Source organism: Lepidochelys olivacea (genome assembly GCF_965140295.1).
Source record: "Lepidochelys olivacea isolate rLepOli2 genome assembly, chromosome: 2".
Classification (NCBI taxonomy): Eukaryota; Metazoa; Chordata; order Testudines; family Cheloniidae; genus Lepidochelys; species Lepidochelys olivacea.
Window position 1 is genome coordinate 230915489 of NC_140412.1, and position 22643 is coordinate 230938131.

The window sequence follows — 22643 nt, forward strand, 5'->3', positions numbered from 1 at the left end:
ATGATGCACATTTACAGACTCATCTCTGCTTCCTCTTTCTCCCTCTCCTGGTCTTTTTTACTGTATTCTCACTAGAATGCTGATTGGCTTAGTAACCCAGAAAACTAGCCTTGTGTGACAACCATGTTCCCAGAGATCCACAATGAACTGCAAACATGAAGTGTGTGATTGACATTTCTGTAGAAGAACACACTCTTTCAACCCTAGAGAAATTAGCTTACGGATGCAAAGTTCTTACAATAAATGTATTTCAGAAATGTCACATGGGACAGGATAGTTCCCTATTTAAAGCTGAGAACTTCCCTTTTTTCACCAACTCTTCCAAACTAAGGAGTACCTGCTAATCTGTCTCATTAGGGAAGGATTTTCTTATGAGGCACTGATTAGAGCTCATTGTTGTTTTTGGTGAAGGGAAGAAGGGAATGAAACATTTGCGATGTCTGTCTACCTGCTCCTGATTTTTCTTTCCCTCGTCACAACATCAATTCAATTGCCAGGTAAGTTCCTGTCCTGCCTTTTTTTGAAGTGAGGATAAAAAATTGCTTCTCTTTTCATCCTTTCCTTAGTTATTTTCTCTTTGGGGCAGAGTGAGATTATTTATTTAGTTATGCTCTATTTATTAGCCCTAATTTAAAACAGCTTCACTCAGTTTTGGTGGCATCTGGAGTCCTCAGATTTCCTTTATGGCATATAATCAGGTTTTAGACCAAGATATGGGTCAGAAACTGTGCGGGTAAATTTGGTCAAAGGCTGGGGGGTAATGCGTCAATGCTAATTCTTTAAGATAAATCAGGTGCCTTTGATACCATTGACCATGAGGAGCTGTTGCTATGCCTACAACCGCTAGTGGGGTGGACTAAGTCGTTTCTGAATGACATCAGTCCTTTCTTTGAGAGAGGTTCCCAGAAGGTGATGTTTTGCTATTGCTTGTCGGCCCGAAGACTCCCTTGAGTCTCTCAGGTGGGATACTTCATGATTTTGTGGTGATAATTGTGGTGACATGCATTCGATGAAGTGAGCTGTAGCTCACGAAAACTTATGCTCAAATAAATTTGTTAGTCTCTAAGGTGCCACAAGTACTCCTTTTCTTTTTACACTAATTAATGTGTCTCTCTCCTGTCTGGTGGCTGACACAACTATAGAGGCTTGCAATGCAAATGCACAAGTATGACCTCACAATATGGGATACTGATGTACTAAGTGAGATCAATGCATGCAGCAACTTACAAGCACTGAATAAAATCTAAACACTCAGCATATTTTTATACTACTACATTTATTTTAATAATACACACAAGGGAGCCAGCCTAATTCCAGCTACATATCTGTCAGTATCCAAGTGAGGCATGGGGACCTTGGCATTACCTGGCACCAGCTTTGCCACCATCACAACAGCATCTTTCACTGCAGGAGGCTCAAATGTCCAATAAGTGACCAGCTTACCTCCTATTACAGCCTTCGCCATATATTTTTTCTCATTTTGTTTTACAGGTAGTGGAATATTTTTAATACACAATGAAGACCATAAGCTCTGTGTAAAAGCTCAAAACTCTAACTCAATCATAATTGCCACTTGCAACCAGGACGATGAGTCACAAAAATTCAAGTGGGTCTCTGGCCACCAGATTCTGAGTATGGCATTCAAGTTATGCTTGGGAGTGCCTTCAATGAAAGACCAGGCTGCAATCACTCTGTATCCTTGTAACAAGACAAGTGAACTCCAGCAGTGGGAATGCAGAAATGAAACCCTTCTCGCAATCCAAGGGGAAGATGTATTTTTCAGCTCTGCCCATGGAGAGGAAAGGAAAGCCATGCTGTCCAAAGGATCAGGCTTGTGGAATAGATGGAAGATCTATGGAACTACAGAAAGTTTGTGTTCTCAGGGCTATGAAGGTAAAGTTTTGAAAATTAATCTCTTTATTCTGAATGAATTTACCTGTGTAGCTATCAGAGTATTTTGCTTTCAATGCACCTCACCTTACCATCATTCCATGCACAGAACTACGATTGGCTCAATAGCAGAGCTGACTCCAGGTAGAGAACAAAATTGGACCTTTCAAGAACTGACCTTGGCAAGGGCAATTCCAAGTGCCAATTGAACTACATTAATGTTAGACTGCTACATTGTGTCAATCCGTATATAGGGAATGATTATTCTATTTGTACAATGATGAAAATAAAAGATCTGTGTATATATTGGTATCAGCTTGGCCCTTTGTGGAAGAAATGTGGAATTACATTGTATTTAATGTCCTAGGGTTGATATAACTTAATCTATTCAGTCGTTGCCCATGGAACACTACATTAGAGTAACTGGATGTGAGACCCAGCTCTTCCTGAGTTCAACTGCATACATGGTGGGCCAGCAGCATACGAAAAGGAGTTTCACTTTATGATCCCTATTCACTCACTATGTTTGCGTTTATAAGGGGAAAATACATTTAAAGGTGAAGTGAAATAATGTTTGTCAAAATAATAATTAAAAGAAAACCACTTAAATCCTAAGGACCTGAAGTTTAGTGTACAAAGAAACATATTTTAAAATGGATTCGGTAAAAAATAAGTGTTTTTTTTTCTGCTTATCCCAGAAGTCTTAGCTTTGGAGGGGCAATTTTCACCTACTACTGTTGGTGTGACAGTCTGCTATAAACAGTGAGAGCATGCCTGAGCCTGTTCTTGGCTGCTCCAGCTGTTCTTTCGGCTCCTATGCTTTCAGAGGCCTGGAGTTAAAGTTCAGAGTTCATGTCATTAATTTAACAGTAAAGATCATTTCAATAACGTTTAACTACCAACAAGCAAACATTAGAAGTCAGGTGATTTGGAATTGAGGTTGCATTTAAACTAACCTCGGAACTTTGGAAACTCTTCCCCTTTAGCAACAGCATAAGAAGTGGAAATAATTACAAGAATTTTCTGTATTGAACAGCTAGATTGTAACTAGAGGAGTAAGGGGGAATAAAAACCATCCCCATCAGGTCTCTCTTTGGGCGACCCAACTCTTGGCTCCAGTCACAAAGAAATGAAAGGGGACTGCCTGCCTGTTTATTCCCCTCCCACAGCAAGAGGGCAAGGAGAAGGGTGCGTAAGTAGGAATGGACAGGGCTTTGGCTTCGCCCCACAACTGACCACAGCCATTGCTGCTGAGCTGTGAGAGGAGTTGTCATAATTTGCTGCTGGTAGAAGCCAGCCACAAATTATGATGCTTAGAGCAAAAGGGAAGCAGTCAGTGAAGTAACTATTCCAAATGTAAGATTTAGCTACAGATTTCTAGGGTTCTATCAAATATTCCTTGACTGAAAGAAAAAAAATCCTCACATAATTCAAAGCAGGTATTAAATATATAACGGGTCTGAACATTTTTGAAAATATGGCCCAGACAGAGTTACAAAGAAATATGGTAGGTTGAAATGAGTATGAAGGCCAGGCTAAAGTTGTTTGGATGAGCTTAACTTTGCACATCTCTACTTGCTAAATAACTCTTTAAAATGTAACCTTAACTGAGAATTTCCTGGCTCCCTCAGCTTTGATTATGACAATGGTTTTAATGTAAGGATTTTTACTATGAAAATTAATTATAAGTACTCTCAGCATCAACTCCTGCTTAACTAAGTTATTTGCATGGCATGTGGTTTATGATCAAACATTTTGGTGGACACTGGTTCACAATTATTGCTATCTCTATCCATTTATTTCCTTAGATATGTTTACACTACTAGGAAATGCCTTTGGGGCACCCTGTGTATTCCCTTTCAAGTTCAATAGTACTTGGTACACTGAATGTACAAACGATAGAAAGGCTGATAACGAACAGGGCTTCCCCTGGTGTGCAACATCTACAGACTTTGATGAAGACTCTCTGTTTGGATATTGTCCATTGAAAGGTAAATTCTTCACATTTAAAAGAAGGGCCCTGATTTAGGAAAGCAGTTTAAGCACATACTTAACCCCCTATCACTTGCAGTCCCTGCCCAGGAGGCTTATTGGGTGGTATTGGGGAGGCAGTGGCCCCTTTTGATGGACTCCCAAAGATTGGTGATGGAGGAGGGAAGAGCAGCCAGGCATTCCCAGAAGCCAGTGGGAGGAACTAGAAGACACATGTGTTATGGGGGAAACCAGGGCCTGGGGTTAGCTGTGGAGGTGAGGTGGAGATCAGCATACTAGGCAAGGAGGAAACATGGGGAATCGGGATAGCACATTGGGGGATGGGGCAGCAAACAGGGTCAGGGATAGATGAGATAATGGGTGGGGCAACAAATGTAGGAGCAAGGGCACATAGTGACAGCAGCCGTCTACCTTCAGAAGGTTGGTAATTCCAGGGGCCTTACCCTCAACTTGGACGTTTCTAGCCAGGAATAGAATTTTCCAGTGGGACATGAGGCAGCATTAGCATCTTTATCCCCTTTCCTGGCCTAAGGGGTGGGGAGCAGGTTCTCAACTGGTTGCGAGCAGCTATTCACATCTGTGAGGCAGGGGTGGGAGTTCTTACTGCTGCACAAGCTGAGAAATGAAACTTTCCCTCTGACTGTGTAACATCTCTGATTAAAACAGCGAGGAGTCCAGTGGCACCTTAAAGACTAACCGATTTATTTGGGCATAAGCTTTTGTGGGTAAAAAACTCCACTTCTTCAGATGCATGGAATAAATCTGTTAGTCTTTAAGGTGCCACTGGACTCCTCATTGTTTTTGTGGATACAGGCTAACACGGCTACCCATCTGATCTCTGATTAGCTACCTTTCCCCAGTATGCAGAGGAAAAGCAGCCAATCAGATGGAGATTTCCTCACAGATCAGTTAAAGGGGTCTGAAAACCTAGTCTACAGGGAAATCCCAATTCATAATGTTGGAAACTTGGCAGGTCTTAAGAGAGGTTCGATGGGGTGAGGCAATGGAAGTGCAGAACGACAGATTATATATATATTTGGGTAGGTGTCAAAAAGTAAGTATTGAATGAATGGAGGGTGTGTAAGTGGGGCAATCACTGTGTGCAAAGCAATCTAAATATATGCAAATTGTTTCTTTATGTTAATTAGAATATACTGGGGGTATGGTTTCAAATCTTGGCAGGTATGATTGATTATATTTTCAATTAACGAATACTGTGCCATTCATCTCTTTACAGACAACATTGACAAAGACTTTTGGACTACAAACCCTTTAACAGGCACCCACTACCAGATAAACTCCAACTCGGCCCTAACATGGCACCAAGCACGGAAAAGCTGCCAGCAACAGAAGGCGGAATTATTAAGTATTACAGAGCTACATGAGCAAACTTATCTGACAGGTAAAGCTAAATAACAAGTCAATCTCTGGCACTTTCTCTACATCTATACACACAGACATACACCTGATTCGGGCATTTTTAGGAAGATGGGAGGGAACAAAGTTTATCCAACAAAATGTACATTAATATGCTCCAAAAATTTATTTCCTCCTTACCAATAACAAGGTGTTGCAGCATCTTTGTATGATAGATGACTCTACATACCTGATTTTGTCCAAGACATGTAGTTTTCAAACTATTAGTTTTAATTAAAGCTTTGTACAGTCACTACAAAACCAACTCCGTTTAACAAATTGTCATTTTGTTTCTTTTGGTTACTTAGGGCTAACTGGCAGAGTGAATTCTGAACTCTGGATTGGACTTAACAGGTTGAATTCCAATGGTGGATGGCAATGGATTGGTGGCAGTCCATTCAGATATTTAAACTGGGCTCCAGGTAGGTGCACATCTGTTTAATGATGGTCAGTTTATGGGCAAAATTTTGCTCTTATATATGCATGGTGGGTCTGAGCTCCTATTTTCTGCTGTCTCCACATTCACAGAATTCCCACTGATGTCAATGGGACTATAAAAAAGGTAGAACACAAGAGTGCTGTGAGAGTAATTTGTCCTTACTTTGTAATCCAAAATGAAAGAGAAGATTCCCAAACCCGGAAAGCATTTAAAGACTAAAGACCTTTGCATCTTCTTCACACACCTGATTTTCCAGTAGCGATTTTCTTACATACTATTCAATTCAGATGGAAAACTCATTAAAAACATTGAAATACCTTCTGTTTATAAACATTACATACCATACATTGTAGATTTTAATTTTTTTCTCATTTTTAAAAACTATTTATAACATTTGAACAAAGGTCTTCACAGGTCTGCTATATTTTTCCCCAGTTAGATTTATAATCCGGTATCTGACAGGTTTCAGAGTAGCAGCCGTGTTAGTCTGTATTCGCAAAAAGAAAAGGAGTACTTTGTGCCACAAGTACTCCTTTTCTTTTTGCGAATCCTGTATCTGTGACATCATAATCATTTTTCATAAAGCATGTAAACTACTAACGAATCAAACATTTATTTCTTGTAAAGTCCATAATTAAATGACAAGGTAAAACACAACCACCAAATATCATACCCTCGATGCTGTTGCCACATCTGTTTTGAAACATCACTGATCTTTTTCTCTCATTTTCCCCCCACCTCAAAAAATAGTTGTTATAGGAAATTTTGTATGAAATGGTTGAAAACACCTCTATTTTTATTATGTGATTGTCCATATGACAATTAAAATACATTCGTCTGGCAACACATGAATGTATAACTCATAGTATGATTAGGAGTATGTATAAGAACTCATAGGATATACTGTATGACAGCACAAAAATGTTAAATTTACATTTAAGTAGTCCTATCAGTATGCACTGATTTTGAAACAATATCAGATGTATAGTCCAACATGAATTAATGTAGCATTCCTTGGCTATCAGAGGGGTTTGATGCCCATGCAATGCAGAGGGACATTTGAGAGCTTTTGAATCAGGGGTGTGACCCAAAGCCCATGTCATAACCATACAGCTAAGGGTAGCCTAGAATTCCTCCTTATCTGTAAGGGGTTAAGAAGCTCAAATAACCTGGTTGGCACCTGACCAAAAGGATCAATGGGGAAAGAAGATACTTTCAAATCAGGGTGGGGGGGGAGAGAGAAGGCTTTGTTTTGGTGTGTTCTCTTGGAAAGCAGAGAAGCATCAGGTCAGAAAACTCCTTCTCCTATAAACCAATCCTGAACCAGTCTCTAATATTACAAAAATAGTAAGTAAAGCCAGGCAAGGCGTGTTAGATTATCTTTTGTTTTAGCTTGTGAATTTTCCCTTGGTTAGACGGAGGTTTATTCCTGGGGTTTGGTTTTTTTTTGTAACTTTGAACTAAGCCTAGATGGAGTTCCTCTGTGTTTGTGAATCTTTTGTTATCCTGTAAAGTTATCTTCCATCCTGATTTTACAGAGGTGATTCTTTTACCTTTTCTTTAAATAAAATTCTTCTTTTAAGAATCTGATTGGGGTTTTCAGTGTCCTAAAAACCCAAGGGTCTGGTTTACCTATTTGGTTGATATATTATTCTCAAGCCTCCCTAGGAAAGGGGGTGAATAGACTTGGGGGGAGGGGTGCATATTTTAGGGAACAGGAACTCCAAGTGGTCCTTTCCCTGATTCTTTGTCTAAATCACTTGGTGGTGGCAACATACTGTTCAAGGACAAGGTGGAATTTGTGCCTTGGGAAGTTTTTAACCTAAGCTGGTAAAAATAAACTTAGGGGGTCTTTCATGCCAGTTCCCACATCTGTACCCCAGAGTTCAGAGTGGGGAAGGAACCCTGACAGATGCCCATGCAATGCAGAGAGATATTTGAGAGCTTTTGAATCAGGGGTGTGAGCCAAAGCCCATCGAAGTTAACGTGAGTCTTTCCAGTGACTTCAGTATGCCTTGGTTCTGGCTGCAGGTGCATGGTGAAAGGTGAAGTAGAAATACCTATGAACAGTCGGTATTCTTTACAAGTGTCCACATGGTGCAGGTACCACCTCCACCTTCCATGGAGCCCTAGTCTGTGGTAGGAAAGGAGGGGAAACGTGGGCATGGTGAGGGTAACTGGGGCCCAGAACACCAGTGGGCAGTAGATACTTTGTGCAAAAATTGCAGGAGTAACTAGAGCAACATCCTTGTAGCAGCCTGTAATCAGGAAGGAGTTGAAGTTTCTGTCACAGCTCTGGTCAAGCTCCCTCTTTCGAAACTCACCAGGATGCTGTATTTGGGTCCCATACACTGGGCCCATGTGCTTTAAAGCTTTTCTGTGTCTGAGTAGAGTACAGGCACTGCCTCTAGCTCACGGTTTCTCAGCATACTCTCAGGGTGCAGATGATCTTTTAACATCCCCTTCTGAAAGCTGAAATCTCATTGTCCAAATGCCCTCGGCTCTAAAACTCATTAGCTGTTGTGCCCCTGACTTGCTAGCTGTTTAAGCCCACCCTTCCCAGAGCCCCAGCCTTGTGGGCCCTCTGGCTTACCATTTATTTCTTCAGGGATGATATTTGATGCAAACTGACCCAGGCTTTCCAAAATAATTAGCTGTTACTTTAGGCAGCTCAAAAGAAGTACAGAATCATGCAAAATAAGATACAGCTAAATTCCATTTCCTCCCTCAGTTTCCTCATCACTCTTGAGCATTCTTTGGGATATGGGTCACTGTTTTCTAAGGAGTCCCTAGCTGTTTTTAAAGGGCTGTCCCAAGACTTCAGTCTCTTTGTTCTCTTCTGGGGAAATACAACTGCTCTAAACCCTACTCCCTGTTGACCTCTTGGAATAACTGGATTATTCCAGGTCAGGTACCTCTGTTAGTATACCCATTGGCCTGCCAGAACACAGTCACTAAAATGTTAGTGTCTTCTTTCTTAGTTAGTTAATTCTGTATTCTGTTATTCTGTAGCTTCTTCCAGACAGGGTGTGTGATATATGGCATGGTCCTTGTCAGCCCCTGGCTGGTTTGCTACACATTGCAGGTTAGCATTATACATACACAGGGCTCATAAAATCAATGAGAATTCATAATTTCTACATCAATAGATCCCCCAAATCAGGGTAGCCATTTCTCAAATATTAATCTTTTGCCTTAGGCTCTAGTATATTTCCTCGGCATGTCTCCTCCCATTTATGGCCAAAGTGGGATAAGGTTCATAAACTGTAGATGCTCAAAATTTTCAAATCAGCATATTGCCTCTGACTTGTGAAAATATATATATTTGGTCTATCTTTTATATTATAAAAATTAATCCAACTTTCTTCATAAATACAATATACTGAGTTTCCTCCTGGACACTGTTTCCCTGGGATTTCTAAAGGTCAGAGAGAGCAAGTGTGATGAACATCATGATTGACACATTGGAATTGAATCAGGGACCCCCAGAGCTAAAAGTATGGGTTGCTGCAGCTTGAACTAAAGCTTGCTACGTAGGGTTGTAACAGACTCATATTCCCTGCAGATGGGGCTCAAAGGGGGACTGTGACACACACTCACCAGTGGCTTAAATGTGGAACTATATAAGAATATCCAGTTATAGTCGGACTGTTTGGACTAATGGACAATAACTTTATAGCATCAATGTTGTTGGTCAGCCAAATAATTGTCATCTAGTCTTCTGTCCTTAAAGTGATGATTATTAGCAAATAATATGGCAATGAATTTGTAAGTGCACGAAGACCCCCAACAGATTACTCCTTTAGTTGGTGAGATGAAGATGTACAGTGTTAATATAGAGATTCTCTGCTTTTTGTCTGTTTCTCAAAGGAAGTCCCTCTCTCGAGTCTGAAAAAATCTGTGGAATGCTACAGTCTCGGAATGGTAAATGGGAAAACCAGCAGTGTGATCAGAAACTTGGATACATCTGTAAAAAAGGAAATTCCTCTTTGGATTCCTTTATTATTCCCTCAGGTAGGCTGGTCAATACAAATAAAAGCTATTTATTCAAACTCTATAGAATGTCCTGCAATGAGCGAAAGAAAACAAGTAATGCATCTTTCTACAATGCACATAACCTTCTGTCTCAATTGTCAAAACCAAATTGTTAGGCCTGTTGGTCAGTTGTAAACAGGTGTGGAAGAATTCCATGATGTCAGTTCTCTGAAGGTGTCTCAGTGTTGCTCCACTAAGACCACTTTGAAAAAGTTCCAGGAACACAAGCTCCTCAGAGAGCAAAGGCTCCTGCCCTGGGGGGACTAATCAGGACCTGAGTCCCTTGCATGTATGTTGAAAGCTGCAGAATATATTAGAGGGACAATGTACTGCATCAGGGGTGATCTGGAATGGATCCTGCACCTGGCCTCTGAGACCCATTGGATACATCTACACAGCTATAAAAAACCTGCTGCACCAAGTCTTCAAACCCAGGTCAATTCACCTGGGCTCGTGGGGCTTGGGCTGCGGGACTAAAAATAGCATTGATGGTTGGGGTCAGGTTGGAGCCCACGTTCTGAGACATCCCACCCCCCTCACAGGGTTTCAGAGCTTGGGCTCCCACCCAAACACAACTTCTACACTGCAGTTTTTAGCCCTGCAGCCCAGACCCAGTGAGGCAGACTCAGCTGGCTCAGGCCTGTCATGGCTGTACTGTGGGTCTTTCATTGCAGTGTAGATGTAGTCTGTCCTACTCTGGCAGGATGGGTCATGGCCTGCCTATTTAGCTGGAACCCTTCATTCCCACCTCTTTCGATTGCTCTTCTGAATAATTGTTTGAAACTTTTTTTTTCCTTTAGGTGACTTTAAGCCTATTAAATGCCCCAGTGGATGGATCCCCTATTCAGGCCACTGTTATATGATTTACAGAGCACCCAAAATATGGAAAGATGCTTTATCTTCCTGTAGAAAAGAAGGTGGAGATCTGGCGAGTATCCACAATATTGAAGAATACAGCTTTACAGTGTCTCAGCTTGGGTACAGTGAGTATTGCTACAGGGCAGTATTTTACCTGCATACATATTTATAATGTAGCCATTATCAATTCTGCAGTTCTGACAATGATGTTAACGTAAGGTCTTAAAGTCCAAGAAGGCAGATCCACCTTCATTACTCAGTCAGGAATGGACATGAAATTTAATAACACTATTCAAAGATGGGGGCAAATATATAACTGCTTCTTATGTTTTCAGAGCCTACAGATGAATTGTGGATTGGTTTGAATGACCTCAGGATTCAGATGTATTTTGAATGGAGTGATGGGACTCCTGTGACATACACCAAGTGGCTACATGAAGAACCATCCCATGCAAACAACAGGAAAGAAGATTGTGTCATTATGAAGGGAGAGGTAAAATAATGCAATTTTATCTACTGTTGGCATGTTTTCTTTCAAAGGGTACGTCTACACTGCAGCAGGTAGCGTGCGTCCCGGCTTGGGTACACAGACACATGCAAGCTCTTCTCCAGCTAGGGGACTAAAACGTAGCAGTGTAGCTGGTGGTAGCCTGGACAGCAGCTCAGACTAGCTGCCTGAGTACAAACCTGCCTGGATCCCCTGGATACGTGCTTGTGTAGCTAGCCCGAGCTGCTGCCTATGCTACCCCCATCTACACTGACATTTTTAGTAAGCTACTGTGTGTCTATCTGCCCCAGCTGGGAAACGTGCTGCCTGCTGCAGTGATAGTGACGATGAAATGCTAAGGGAGATTAGAGAGGCTATCAAAATAAAGAACTCAATAATAGTGGGGGATTTCAATTATCCCCATATTGACTGGGTACATGTCACCTCAGGACGAAATGCAGAGACAAAATTTCTTGATGCTTTAAATGACTGCTTCTTGGAGCAGCTGGTACAGGAACCCACAAGGGGAGAGGCAACTCTCGATTTAGTCCTGAGTGGAGCGCAGGATCTGGTCCAAGAGGTAACTATAACAGGACCGCTTGGAAATAGTGACCATAATATAATAACATTTAACATTCCTGTGGTGGGAAGAACACCTCAGCAGCCCAACACTGTGGCATTTAATTTCAGAAAGGGGAACTATGCACAAATGAGGAGGTTAGTTAAACAGAAACTAAAAAGTACAGTGACTAGAGTGAAATCCCTGCAAGCTGCATGGACACTTTTCAAAGACACCATAATAGAGGCTAAACTTGCATGTATACCCCAAATTAAAAAACACAGTAAAAGAGCTAAAAAAGAGCCACCATGGCTTAACAACCATGTAAAAGAAGCAGTGAGAGATAAAAAGGCATCTTTTCAAAAGTGGACATCAAATCCTAGTGAGGTAAATAGAAAGGAGCATAAACACTGCCAAATTAAATGTAAAAATGTAATACGAAAAGCCAAAAAGGAGTTTGAAGAACAGCTAGCCAAAAACTCAAAAGGTAATAACAAAATGTTTTTTAAGTACATCAGAAGCAGGAAGCCTCCTAAACAACCAGTGGGGCCCCTGGATGATCGAGATACAAAAGGAGCACTTAAAGACGATAAAGTCATCGCGGAGAAACTAAATTAATTGTTTGCTTCAGTCTTCACGGCTGAGGATGTTAGCGAGATTCCCAAACCTGAGCTGTCTTTTGTAGGTGACAAATCTGAGGAATTGTCACAGATTGAAGTGTGACTAGAGGAGGTTTTGGAATTAATTGATAAACTTAACAGTAACAAGTCACTGGGACCAGATGTCATTCACCCAAGAGTTCTGAAAGAACTCAAATGTGAAATTGCGGAACTATTAACAATGGTTTGTAACCTGTCCTTTAAATCATCTTCTGTACCCAATGACTAGAAGATAGCTAATGTAACACTAATATTTTAAAAGGGCGCTAGAGGTGATCCCAGCAATTACAGACCGGTAAGTCTAACGTCAGTACCGAGCAAATGAGTTGAAACAATAGTAAAGAATAAAATTGTCAGACACATGGAAGAACATAAATTGTTGTGCAAAAGTCAACATGGTTTCTGTAAAGGGAAATCATGTCTTACTAATCTATTAGAGTTCTCTGAAGGGGTCAACAAACATGTGGACAAGGGGGATCCCGTGGACATAGTGTACTTAAATTTCCAGAAAGCCTTTGACAAGGTCCCTCACCAAAGGCTCTTACATAAATTAAGTCGTCATGGGATAAGAGGGAAGATCCTTTCATGGACTGAGAACTGGTTAAAAGACAGGGAACAAAGGGTAGGAATAAATGGTAAATTTTCAGAATGGAGAGGGGTAACTAGTGGTGTTCCCCAAGGGTCAGTCCGAGGACCAATCCTGTTCAACTTATTCATAAATGATCTGGAGATGGGGTAAACAGTGAGGTGGCAAAGTTTGCAGGCGATACTAAACTGCTCAAGATAGTTAAGACCAAAGCAGACTGTGAAGAACTTCAAAAAGATCTTACAAAACTAAGTGATTGGGCAACAAAATGGCAAATGAAATTTAATGTGTATAAATGTAAAGTGTAATGCACTTTGGAAAAAATAACCCCAACTATACATACAATATGATGGGGGCTAATTTAGCTACAGCTAATCAGGAGAAAGATCTTGGAGTCATCGTGGCTAGTTCTCTGAAGACATCCACGCAGTGTGCAGCAGCAGTCAAAAAAGCAAACAGGATGTTAGGAATCATTAAAAAAGCGATAAGAGAATAAGATGGAGAATATCTTATTACCCTTATTTAAATCCATTGTATGCCCACATCTTGAATACTGCGTACAGATGTGGTTCCCTCATCTCAAAAAAGATATATTGGCATTAGTAAAGGTTCAGAGAAGGGCCACTAAAATGATTAGGGGGTTGGAACGGGTCCCATATGAGGAGAGATAAAGAGGCTAGGACTTTTCAGCTTAGAAAAGAGGAGACTAAGGGGGAATATGATAGAGGTCTATAAAATCATGAGTGGTGTGGAGAAAGTGAATAAGGAAAAGTTATTTGCTTGTTCCTATAATAGAAGAACTAGGAGCCACCAAATGAAATTAATGGTCAGCAGGTTTAAAACAAATAAAAGGAAGTTATTCTTCATACAGCGCACAGTCAACCTGTGGAACTCCTTGCCTGAGGAGGTTGTGAAGGCTAGGACTATAACAGGGTTTAAAAGAGAACTGGATAAATGCATGGAGGTTAAGTCCCTTAATGGCTATTAGCCAGGATGGGTAAGGAATGGTGTCCCTAGCCTCTGTTTGTCAGAGGGTGGAGATAACTAGATCATGACCTGTTAGGTTCACTCCCTCTGGGGCACCTGGCATTGGCCACTGTCGGTAGACAGGATACTGGGGTGGATGGACCTTTGGTCTGACCCAGTATGGCCATTTTTATGTTCTTACACATAGCCAGCCTAAGTGATTATTGTGGTTTGACTCATTGTCCAAGAGCAAGGGTACTAGTCTGAAGCCAACGATGTCTGAAGTAATCATGTCTGGAGATTTAGGTTTTGTGAAAATCCAGCTCTTAGGCCCTGATCCGAAAGTCTGCATTGTGAGCGTGGAGGCAATACACGGGTACAAGTAAGGTTTAACATGATGGGTCATGCTAAACCTTAGGCTAAGGCTTTGTCTGCTCTAGGGAAGTCGATTAAAGAGCACTGAGCATCCACTCACAAAATGTGGGATCTTCTTGATGGTAAGACTCTTGGTGCAGGGACTTTCTTACTTGTGTATAAAATATCTTGCACATCTATTGTGCTTTTCTGAAAAATAAATTACAACTTTGGAAGCCCATGTAGCTGGAGCCTCCTAACCAGGAAAAAGAAAAGGAGTACTTGTGGCACCTTAGAGACTAACCAATTTATGGTGCCACTAGTACTCCTTTTCTTTTTGCGAATACAGACTAACACGGCTGCTACTCTGAAACCTAACCAGGAAAGGCACCACATGGTTTGTGCTCAGTTTACAGCCCCTCATCATGGGTACGGTGGAGAGAGGATGACTACATTCCTATTAAATCTCTTATATTTTCACTTTACTTTATTTTCCCCATCTTTGCTTTGGAGTTTTTAAAGAAAAAACTAAGATTTTTTTCTCAAAAACTCAGTTTGACCCATTGTGAGGTTTTCGAACTGCCACACACCCCTTTTCTTGGTTGGTGCAGCCCATAAGCCTAGTTTACCTTTATTATATTTGCTAAGAAAAAATCTACAAGACCCAGGCCAGTAGGTCCCATAAATCCAGAAAAACATAATGTGTGTGTACATTGGGGACATTCTTCTCCATACTCTTCTACTAGATCCTAACTTGTCCTTGCAAAAGCTCCCATCTCTCTCTTGGATGAGTGTTCTTATTGTCAGGAATGTGTCATGCTGTGGGCTAGCATGGTGTATTATAGTGTCCTTTCAGTCATAGGCCACCCCAGAAAAAACTCCCTCAGGAACTAAGAACTGCTTCAGATTTTACCACATTCTGTTCTGCGTGCAAGACACACTTCTTTGACTTACCTTTGATAATAAAGATGCAGAGCAGAGCAGAAATTAAAGAAATATTTTTTGAAAATATTTCATAGTTTTTCTTCAAGGAGATAAAAGGAGAGAAAGACTCATACATGTCATGGCAGAGACTAGTCATGTCATGTAATGCACTTCTGCAACGTGCTCAGATACTGCATTATGAGAATAGAATAAAATGTTGACTTGCTCAGCAGTCACTGAAGCCTTCATAAATGCCATTTAAACTCTGTGCACGCTGAGGATATGCACCCAGCACTAATAAGCTAATGAACTTTTGGACAGAGCAGCAGAGTCTCCAATGGAATTTCAAAGTTAAAGGGAGGACCTTTATTGATGGGTCATGGTAAGGAAAAAGAGAACTGTAGTCATGTGGAATGGGAGTTGAAATGACCCAAACCAAAGCTTAAAGGTGGTCTGGGTTCTGCCTGGAGACAGGTGAATGTTCAGTCTGGTTCTTATTTCCTCTGAATCTTTTTAAGGAAAACCCTAGAAAAAAGGAATAAGGAATGTTCTAAAAACCTAATCCTTCTTCTTCACTGACATTCCTTTCTTTTCTTTGCCATGTTCAGGATGGCTATTGGGCAGATGATGTTTGTGAAAAGAAACTTGGTTACATCTGTAAAATGAAACCTTTGGCAGAAGAATCTGAGGAAGTTGAGATCATTGTCCCAGGCTGCCAGAAAGTAAGTACAATATATATATATATATATATGGCAAGACATGAAGATCATTTGACTTATTGGCTTCACTCCTTTTAAAATTATGTTGCCTTTTAGGGGACAATCTACGATAACTGCTTTTGACAAAGCTTGTTGTTCTTACCCTAGCAAATTGTTAATTTATGCACATTGATGATTTTCAGACCACTGGGAAAAAATTGCTCCCTCATTTAAGCAAAACCTGCTCGGAATATCTTTTTCAGTTACTTGTGCCTCCTTTTGTCTTTATTCTCTCTTCTCTGAATTGAGCAGACCTATGCAGTTTTGGTTATTCATGAGTCATCTGCTATATATCACTTAATTATTGTTCCACTGAAAGATTTTGCATCATCCAAATGCACAGCAACAATAATTTTCCTAGAAGTCAGCCTGCAGCCAACATCAATGTCTTTCTGGGACTTGCACAGCTCTGAAGGCCATGAGGTGTCATTAAAGGAGGTTGTGATGGTCTCCCCCTCCCCGGGCTGCCACCTGGCACTGGAGTACCACTGAGCCCTCTGACCCACTGGCCTGGACTCCCTCTACACTGTGCTGCTGTGACAAGTTGCAAAGCCCTCCCAGCTTGCACTGTCACCAGCATTCATATGGGTAGGGATACACCCAGCTGCATTTACATGCAGGCTCTCTAATCACCAACTTCCCAGCCTGGGATGCCAGAGCAGAACCATCCTGCCCTGGTCAAATCTGACCAGTATATGGGTTTAATACCCGGTCCTCCTCTCCCTCAATGTGAAGAGAACAATGCACACTTGTGGTAACCAAGCAGAGAATTTCTCCAGACACCTTAGTCAAATGCACACTGGTTTGGATTAAAACATAAAATAAGTTTATTAACTACAAAACATCAATTTTAAGTGATTATAAGTGATAACAGAGATCAAAGCAGATTACTTAGTAAATAAACAAAACTGCAATCTGAACTTAACACACTAGATAGGTAGGATATGAATTAGCAAATTCTCACCCTGAGTGATAAACAGGCTGGCAGATTCCAAAGGCACAATCTACCTTGGCTTTGCAGCTTGGCTTTCCCAGGTTTTCATACAGAGGTTAGCAGTCCCTTAGCCTGGGACCATCACTTCCCCCCTGTTCAGTCTTTATTCGTCAGGTGTTTCCAGGTGTGTTGTTGTAGGGAGAGTGAGGTACCCCCAGGATGTCATTTTCCCCCTTTCTGATCTTCTTCCCACTTGCTGAAAAGCTTTTTTTCTGTGATCTGGGTCAAACAGTTCCCATTATGTAGTGCTATCTATGAGAGGTTTCTATTGTACACAGTTCCTAGGGTAATCCTGGTGCTTGTGTGCATTTCCTCAATGAGCCATTAACATTGTTTGGCCTTTTTACTGTTGCCCCTGAAAGGCTGCTTGTGGGTGTTTTCAACCTCACAACATGTTTCTGTAACACAGACATAGCCAAATTTCATAATTGCACATACGACAATAGCACACACAATCCAACAAGATATGAATGTCTTGCAGATCAAGACTCTTAGAATGATACCTCACAAGACATACTTTGTGCAAAACATATCCTAATTACATGACAGTGGTGAATATTGGGGTGCTAGGGTGTCTCAGATGTTTTGAAACAAATTGATAAATTAAACAGTAATAAGTGACCAGGAACAGATGGCATTCACCCGAGAGTTTTGAGGGAACTTGCAGAACTACTAACTGTGGTATGTAACCTATAATTTAAATCGGCTTCTGTACCAAATGACTGGAGGAAAGCTAATGTGACACCAATTTTTAAGAAGGGCTCCAGAGGTGATCCCAAACAAAAAGTCATATTTAACAGGCTTTGTATGAGAACTGTGCAGAGGTTGTGGGCATGTATTCCTGCCAACCCCTAGGCAAAATGTGCGACAGTCACACAAACACCACCATGGATTCTACTCCAGCTACTGGAATTGCAGTCCCTACATACGTCCATCAAGGCATTTGTGGCCCCTACCACTGTTTGATTATCACATTATTTTTTTCTTTCATTGTTCCTTAGTTTAACTTCATGGTTGGGTACAACTTTAATATAATTTTTTAGAAGTGTAGTGGATAGTTATTGTGTGCTATGTCATTTCACAATCTGACAATAGCTCGTGTGCATGTCTGCTGTTTATGTTGACAGGGCTCGATAAGACATGGTTTTTACTGTTACTCAGTCGGACAGACATCTGCGACATTCTCAGAAGCAAAGAAAATCTGTGAAGGAAACAAAGGTTACCTAGTCACTGTGAAAGACAGGTATGAAAAAGACTGCCTTTGCTTTCAAATGTGTGAGCAGGATGGAAGACAGGAAGGAGGTTCCAAACTTGTAGTCAGTAATGACTGATGCATGTCAGGTGTCATTCATTGACTGGCAATCGCATTGTGGAGTTGAACAAGATTGCACCAAGCAGTATCACAAGGAACATCAGAAGGCAATTGTACTATCAGTCCTTGTTTTAACAAAAAAGTAAAAGATGGTCAAGCTCCTGTTACTACCTATCTGCAGTACTGCCAACCCCCAAAAGTAAAAGGTCAGCAGTCAGGCCCACCAAAATCATAAGATTGGCTTAAAAAGTAAAATCTGAAAAATAATACATTTTGGGTACTATTTATTTGTCTTCCAGTTTTTGAGTCTTTGAGGTTTAAATTTTCAATCTTTTATCTGGAGGGCTAGAACCTTTTCTATTATTCTATTTAATAAAAGCTGAAATTCTCTCATAACATAATGACTCCAGAAGCTGGGGCTTATCTCACGACTCATGATAAAATTGCAGGAGTTGGGGACACTGTATCTGTCCATATAAGGGATGCATACAACACCCATCACCTTGGTATCACAGCATTTTATGTACTAGAGTGGTACTGTGACATGCTTGATGCCACATTAACTTAGAAAAGAGTCTCAGTCCTGTGACATAAAATGGAGACCATGATTCTTGAATACCACCTGGGGCAGCTATTCTATGACATAAAATGTTACCTTTGAAAAGTATTAGGCTTTAGCTGAGGAACTGCTTGTAACATGCAAGAAACAAAGACAAACCACAACACACTACAGTTAAAACTACCCTGTTGTGCATTGTTTGTTTGTTTATATGCTGAATAAATAAAATCTGCAAATCAACCCAAGTATTGCAGCTTAATTCTCTTTATTATATCGTACAAAAGAAGAAAGGAATTATTGTAGATTATGAAAGTATCAGCATTTGTTTAGGATATAAATTAATATGCCATTATAATATTGCCAACATTTGCATTATGACTGATTTCATGAAAAAAAAAGTATGATAAAATCTTGGTTTAAAATTGATTTGACACTTATTATTCTCCTTCCCAGATATGAACAAGCCTTTCTGACTGTCCTGATTGGGTTCAATCCCATGAAATATTTCTGGATCGCTCTTTCAGATGTTGGGGAACAAGGGACTTTCAAGTGGGCTGATGGTGAAGCAGTTCTGTTTACTCACTGGAATTCAGGAATGCCTGGTATGCACGGCCATGCTGTGTGGTGGGTAGCACGGGGTGCATGTTTTGTCGGTTCTCTGGCAGTTCCAAAAAAAGATCAGTTTGGGTAGAACTGAATCTGAATTTTTGGAAAATCGACAAAGTACATGTTTCATTTAACCCAAAACATTTTGTTTCTGGGCATTTTTAAAGGGCTAGGTTCACAAAACAGCTAGAGGAGGAGCTGGTGTGACCTCTCCCCACCCAAAAGCCACTGGTTAGGGCAGTCACCTGGGATGTGGGAAATCAAGTTCAAATCCCCACTCTGGAGCAGGGATTTAAATCCAGGTCTTCTCCATTCTAGGTGAGTGCTCTAACCACCAAGCTGTAGGCTGTTCTTGGAAGGGGCTTTCACAGTCTCTCCTGTTGAATCTGTTCCTGGGTCAGATGTAAAGAGTGAGAATGACTTTACAGCGTGGTTGTTAGAGCACTCCCCTGGGAGGGTAGAGACTCAAGTTTAAGTCCCTACTTCAATTACTATTGAATCTTCTACTTTCATATGGCAACTTGAAAAGTAACATTAAAGGTCAATGTCCACGTTTGTTACTCAAGTTTGTCATTCCGGTGCCATGGAATGAATCAAGGCTATCCCTCCATAGATGGATCATGGAGAAGCAATTCATTAGATGTTCCATGGTTTGGATGTCCTCCTTGTTAAGTGCTTTGGCATGACCAGTGCCATCAACATGGCAACTGAACACTGATCCATGGTCTAAGAAGCAACTCAGCTGACTATTTAATTATTTATACAAATTATAACTACTTCAGTGGGAGAGACAGAGAGAAACCCATCCCAGAATAGTGCATGAACTGATGGTTAGGGCACTCAGTGGGGACTGGGATTCAAATCCCTGCTCCAGAAAAGGGATTTGAATCTGGGGCTCCCACATCCCAGATAAGTGCACTCACCATGGGGCTAAAAGTTATAAGTGGAGCACCACCACCACCTTCTCCACTGGCTATTTTGTGAATATGCCTAAATCTCTGTGTGAATTTAGCTTAAAAAAAAGGGGGGGGGTTTTGGCCAAAACTATTCAGCGAATTCATGTTACATTTGTGAATTGTTTCAGGTTGACCGAAAATACTTTTTTCAGCAAATAAACTATTTCTTCTGAAAAACTTTGCCCAGCTGTCAGTGTGGGGACAGCACCTCTGGAAATCGGGCACAAGGTGTCACATGGTGTCTTTCTAGACATCTAAAAAGTGAGGGTCTCAAAATTAGAGAACATTTCTGAAGGTCTGCCAGCATAAAACTAAAAAATTTGCAGACTACATTATTGAAATGATTTCATTTGTACTAAAAATAAATACATCAGACTGGATATGCTAGAAATACCTTCCTAATACACTATATGGAAATGCTGCTTTTGATGGACATTAGTTTTCCTTAACTCATTTGTTACTTGGGGATTTGAAGTTGGCTCAATCCAGCTTCTATATTTGTTAATGAAATTCTATATAACTTCTTCATTAAGTCTCATGATCAAAGTCACGACTATTTATTAATTTTCGTATTTATTTAAATCACACCATAGTTGCTGGTGGGCGTATGCATATGGAACACGTAACATTGAGTGATTTTGACTCTGCAGCAAAATTTATAGCCTCCACTTGATACATTTAAAAAAAAATAGAATAATAAGTACATACTTTGGGAAGAGATCATTAAGTTAATTCAAATAAGACTCTTTTAATTAGTTTTGTTTTCTTTTGTTTGTCATGAAGGAAGGGAGCCAGGCTGTGTTGCCATGAGAACTGGAACTACAGCTGGATTATGGGATGTTGTGAACTGTGAAGAGAAATCAATGTTTCTCTGCAAACAATTGGTTGAGGGAGTGACCCCTCCTCCTGTTCCAACAACAACTCCTGCCCCCTCATGCCCAGATGGATGGCATTCAAGTGCCCACAGTAGCTCATGCTTCAAAGTAGGTGTTAAACTCCTGAACCCAAAGTACTCATGCTTTCTTATAACTGCATAAAGCAGATAAATTTGAAGAAACACTTGGCTTCAATTGACCCAACATAGCTCCTTTTATCCTCAAGGATACCAAGCATTTCCCAGTGGTTTAGGACAGAAAGTGAGGAAGAGCACCATAGTCAATTGAAACTACAGTAGGGATTCTTAGAGACTCAGAGAAGGAAGACTGGATGAGGTTGCAGTAACCAATTTCAAGAGATGACCAGGCATAGACCAACACTTTGGCAGCAGTCACAAGGCAATGGATGAATGTAGGCAGTGTTAGACAGGGAGACTAAGATGGACCACAACAGATGTTTTTTCTTAATTTCTATGATGCCCAGCACAGTATTTAATTGTACAATTCTCTGTAGCATTTTCAGAATGGACGAAAACATATGAAAACATGGATTGAGGCTCGAGATTTTTGTAGAGCTATAGGAGGAGATCTGGCCACTATCCATAGTGAAGAAGAGCAAAATATAATAAATGGCTTGTGAGTATCTGCATTGCCCTTATTCCTTCACTTGAAATTTATTCCATGAAAATAACACAAAATATCCTTTCCGAAAGAGGTCATTTCAGCTGAAAATCTATATGTCTCTATCATGGTTCTTATTCAAATATAAACATTTGTGTTGCATTAAAAAGAGTGGGGGTGGGCTTTGGCAGCATTTGAACTTCATATTAAACAAAATTGGGCATCAGCTTTCTGATCTGTGCGGATTTCTGAGTGTCATTTGGGAGTTTCTAAAAGTTGGTCCAGAGTTAACTGAAGATAGTACAGCAATATATCCGAACAACAGACATACATTTTTATTATTATTGTTTATTATTTATTAACCATACTCAAGAAAATGGTAGGGAGGTGACAGCAAAAGACAGGGCCCCTGCCTTTGGAGATCTTACAGTCTAGACTTTAGATATGATACTGTGAGTGAGGGTGATAAGTAAAGGGTGAAAGCATTTTAGTAAAATCATGCAGTTACTCAGTTTAGCCATCTGTACATCTTTGTGGTTCTGACTTTTTTCTCATTTTTATTCTCAGATTTTCATACTAATTTTCTATGTATGTGAGATTGCAGACATAAGGTTTTTGAAGGGATTTGAAAGAGGAGAGGGGGTGGCTATGCAAACAGGCATTGAGAGGTGTTTCCATGTGTCAGGGCAGAAGGTATAGGGGAGTGCCAAAAAGGCAGACTCAGATGTACTCTCTGGGGCTAAGTGATGTAGGCTCTTGAAAGTGAGGAAAATTGGTTAGACTTGCTGTACAGATCT

General features: G+C 40.6%; 1 protein-coding gene across 1 annotated transcript in view; it reads left to right on the plus strand.

Annotated features, from left to right (window-relative positions):
- Positions 1 to 431: 431 nt before the first annotated feature.
- Positions 432 to 22643, plus strand: part of LOC311516789 (macrophage mannose receptor 1-like) — a gene marked incomplete at its 3' end in the record, with an annotated part of 143023 nt that continues 120811 nt past the window's right edge. Inside the window, 13 exon segments of the mRNA XM_084621127.1 lie at positions 432 to 497; positions 1492 to 1893; positions 3699 to 3881; positions 5120 to 5284; positions 5607 to 5720; positions 9608 to 9751; positions 10573 to 10755; positions 10966 to 11123; positions 15774 to 15887; positions 18045 to 18160; positions 19242 to 19390; positions 21134 to 21333; positions 21740 to 21861. Coding sequence (XP_084477253.1) covers positions 437 to 497; positions 1492 to 1893; positions 3699 to 3881; positions 5120 to 5284; positions 5607 to 5720; positions 9608 to 9751; positions 10573 to 10755; positions 10966 to 11123; positions 15774 to 15887; positions 18045 to 18160; positions 19242 to 19390; positions 21134 to 21333; positions 21740 to 21861 — 2111 coding nt within the window. The 5' untranslated portion in view covers positions 432 to 436.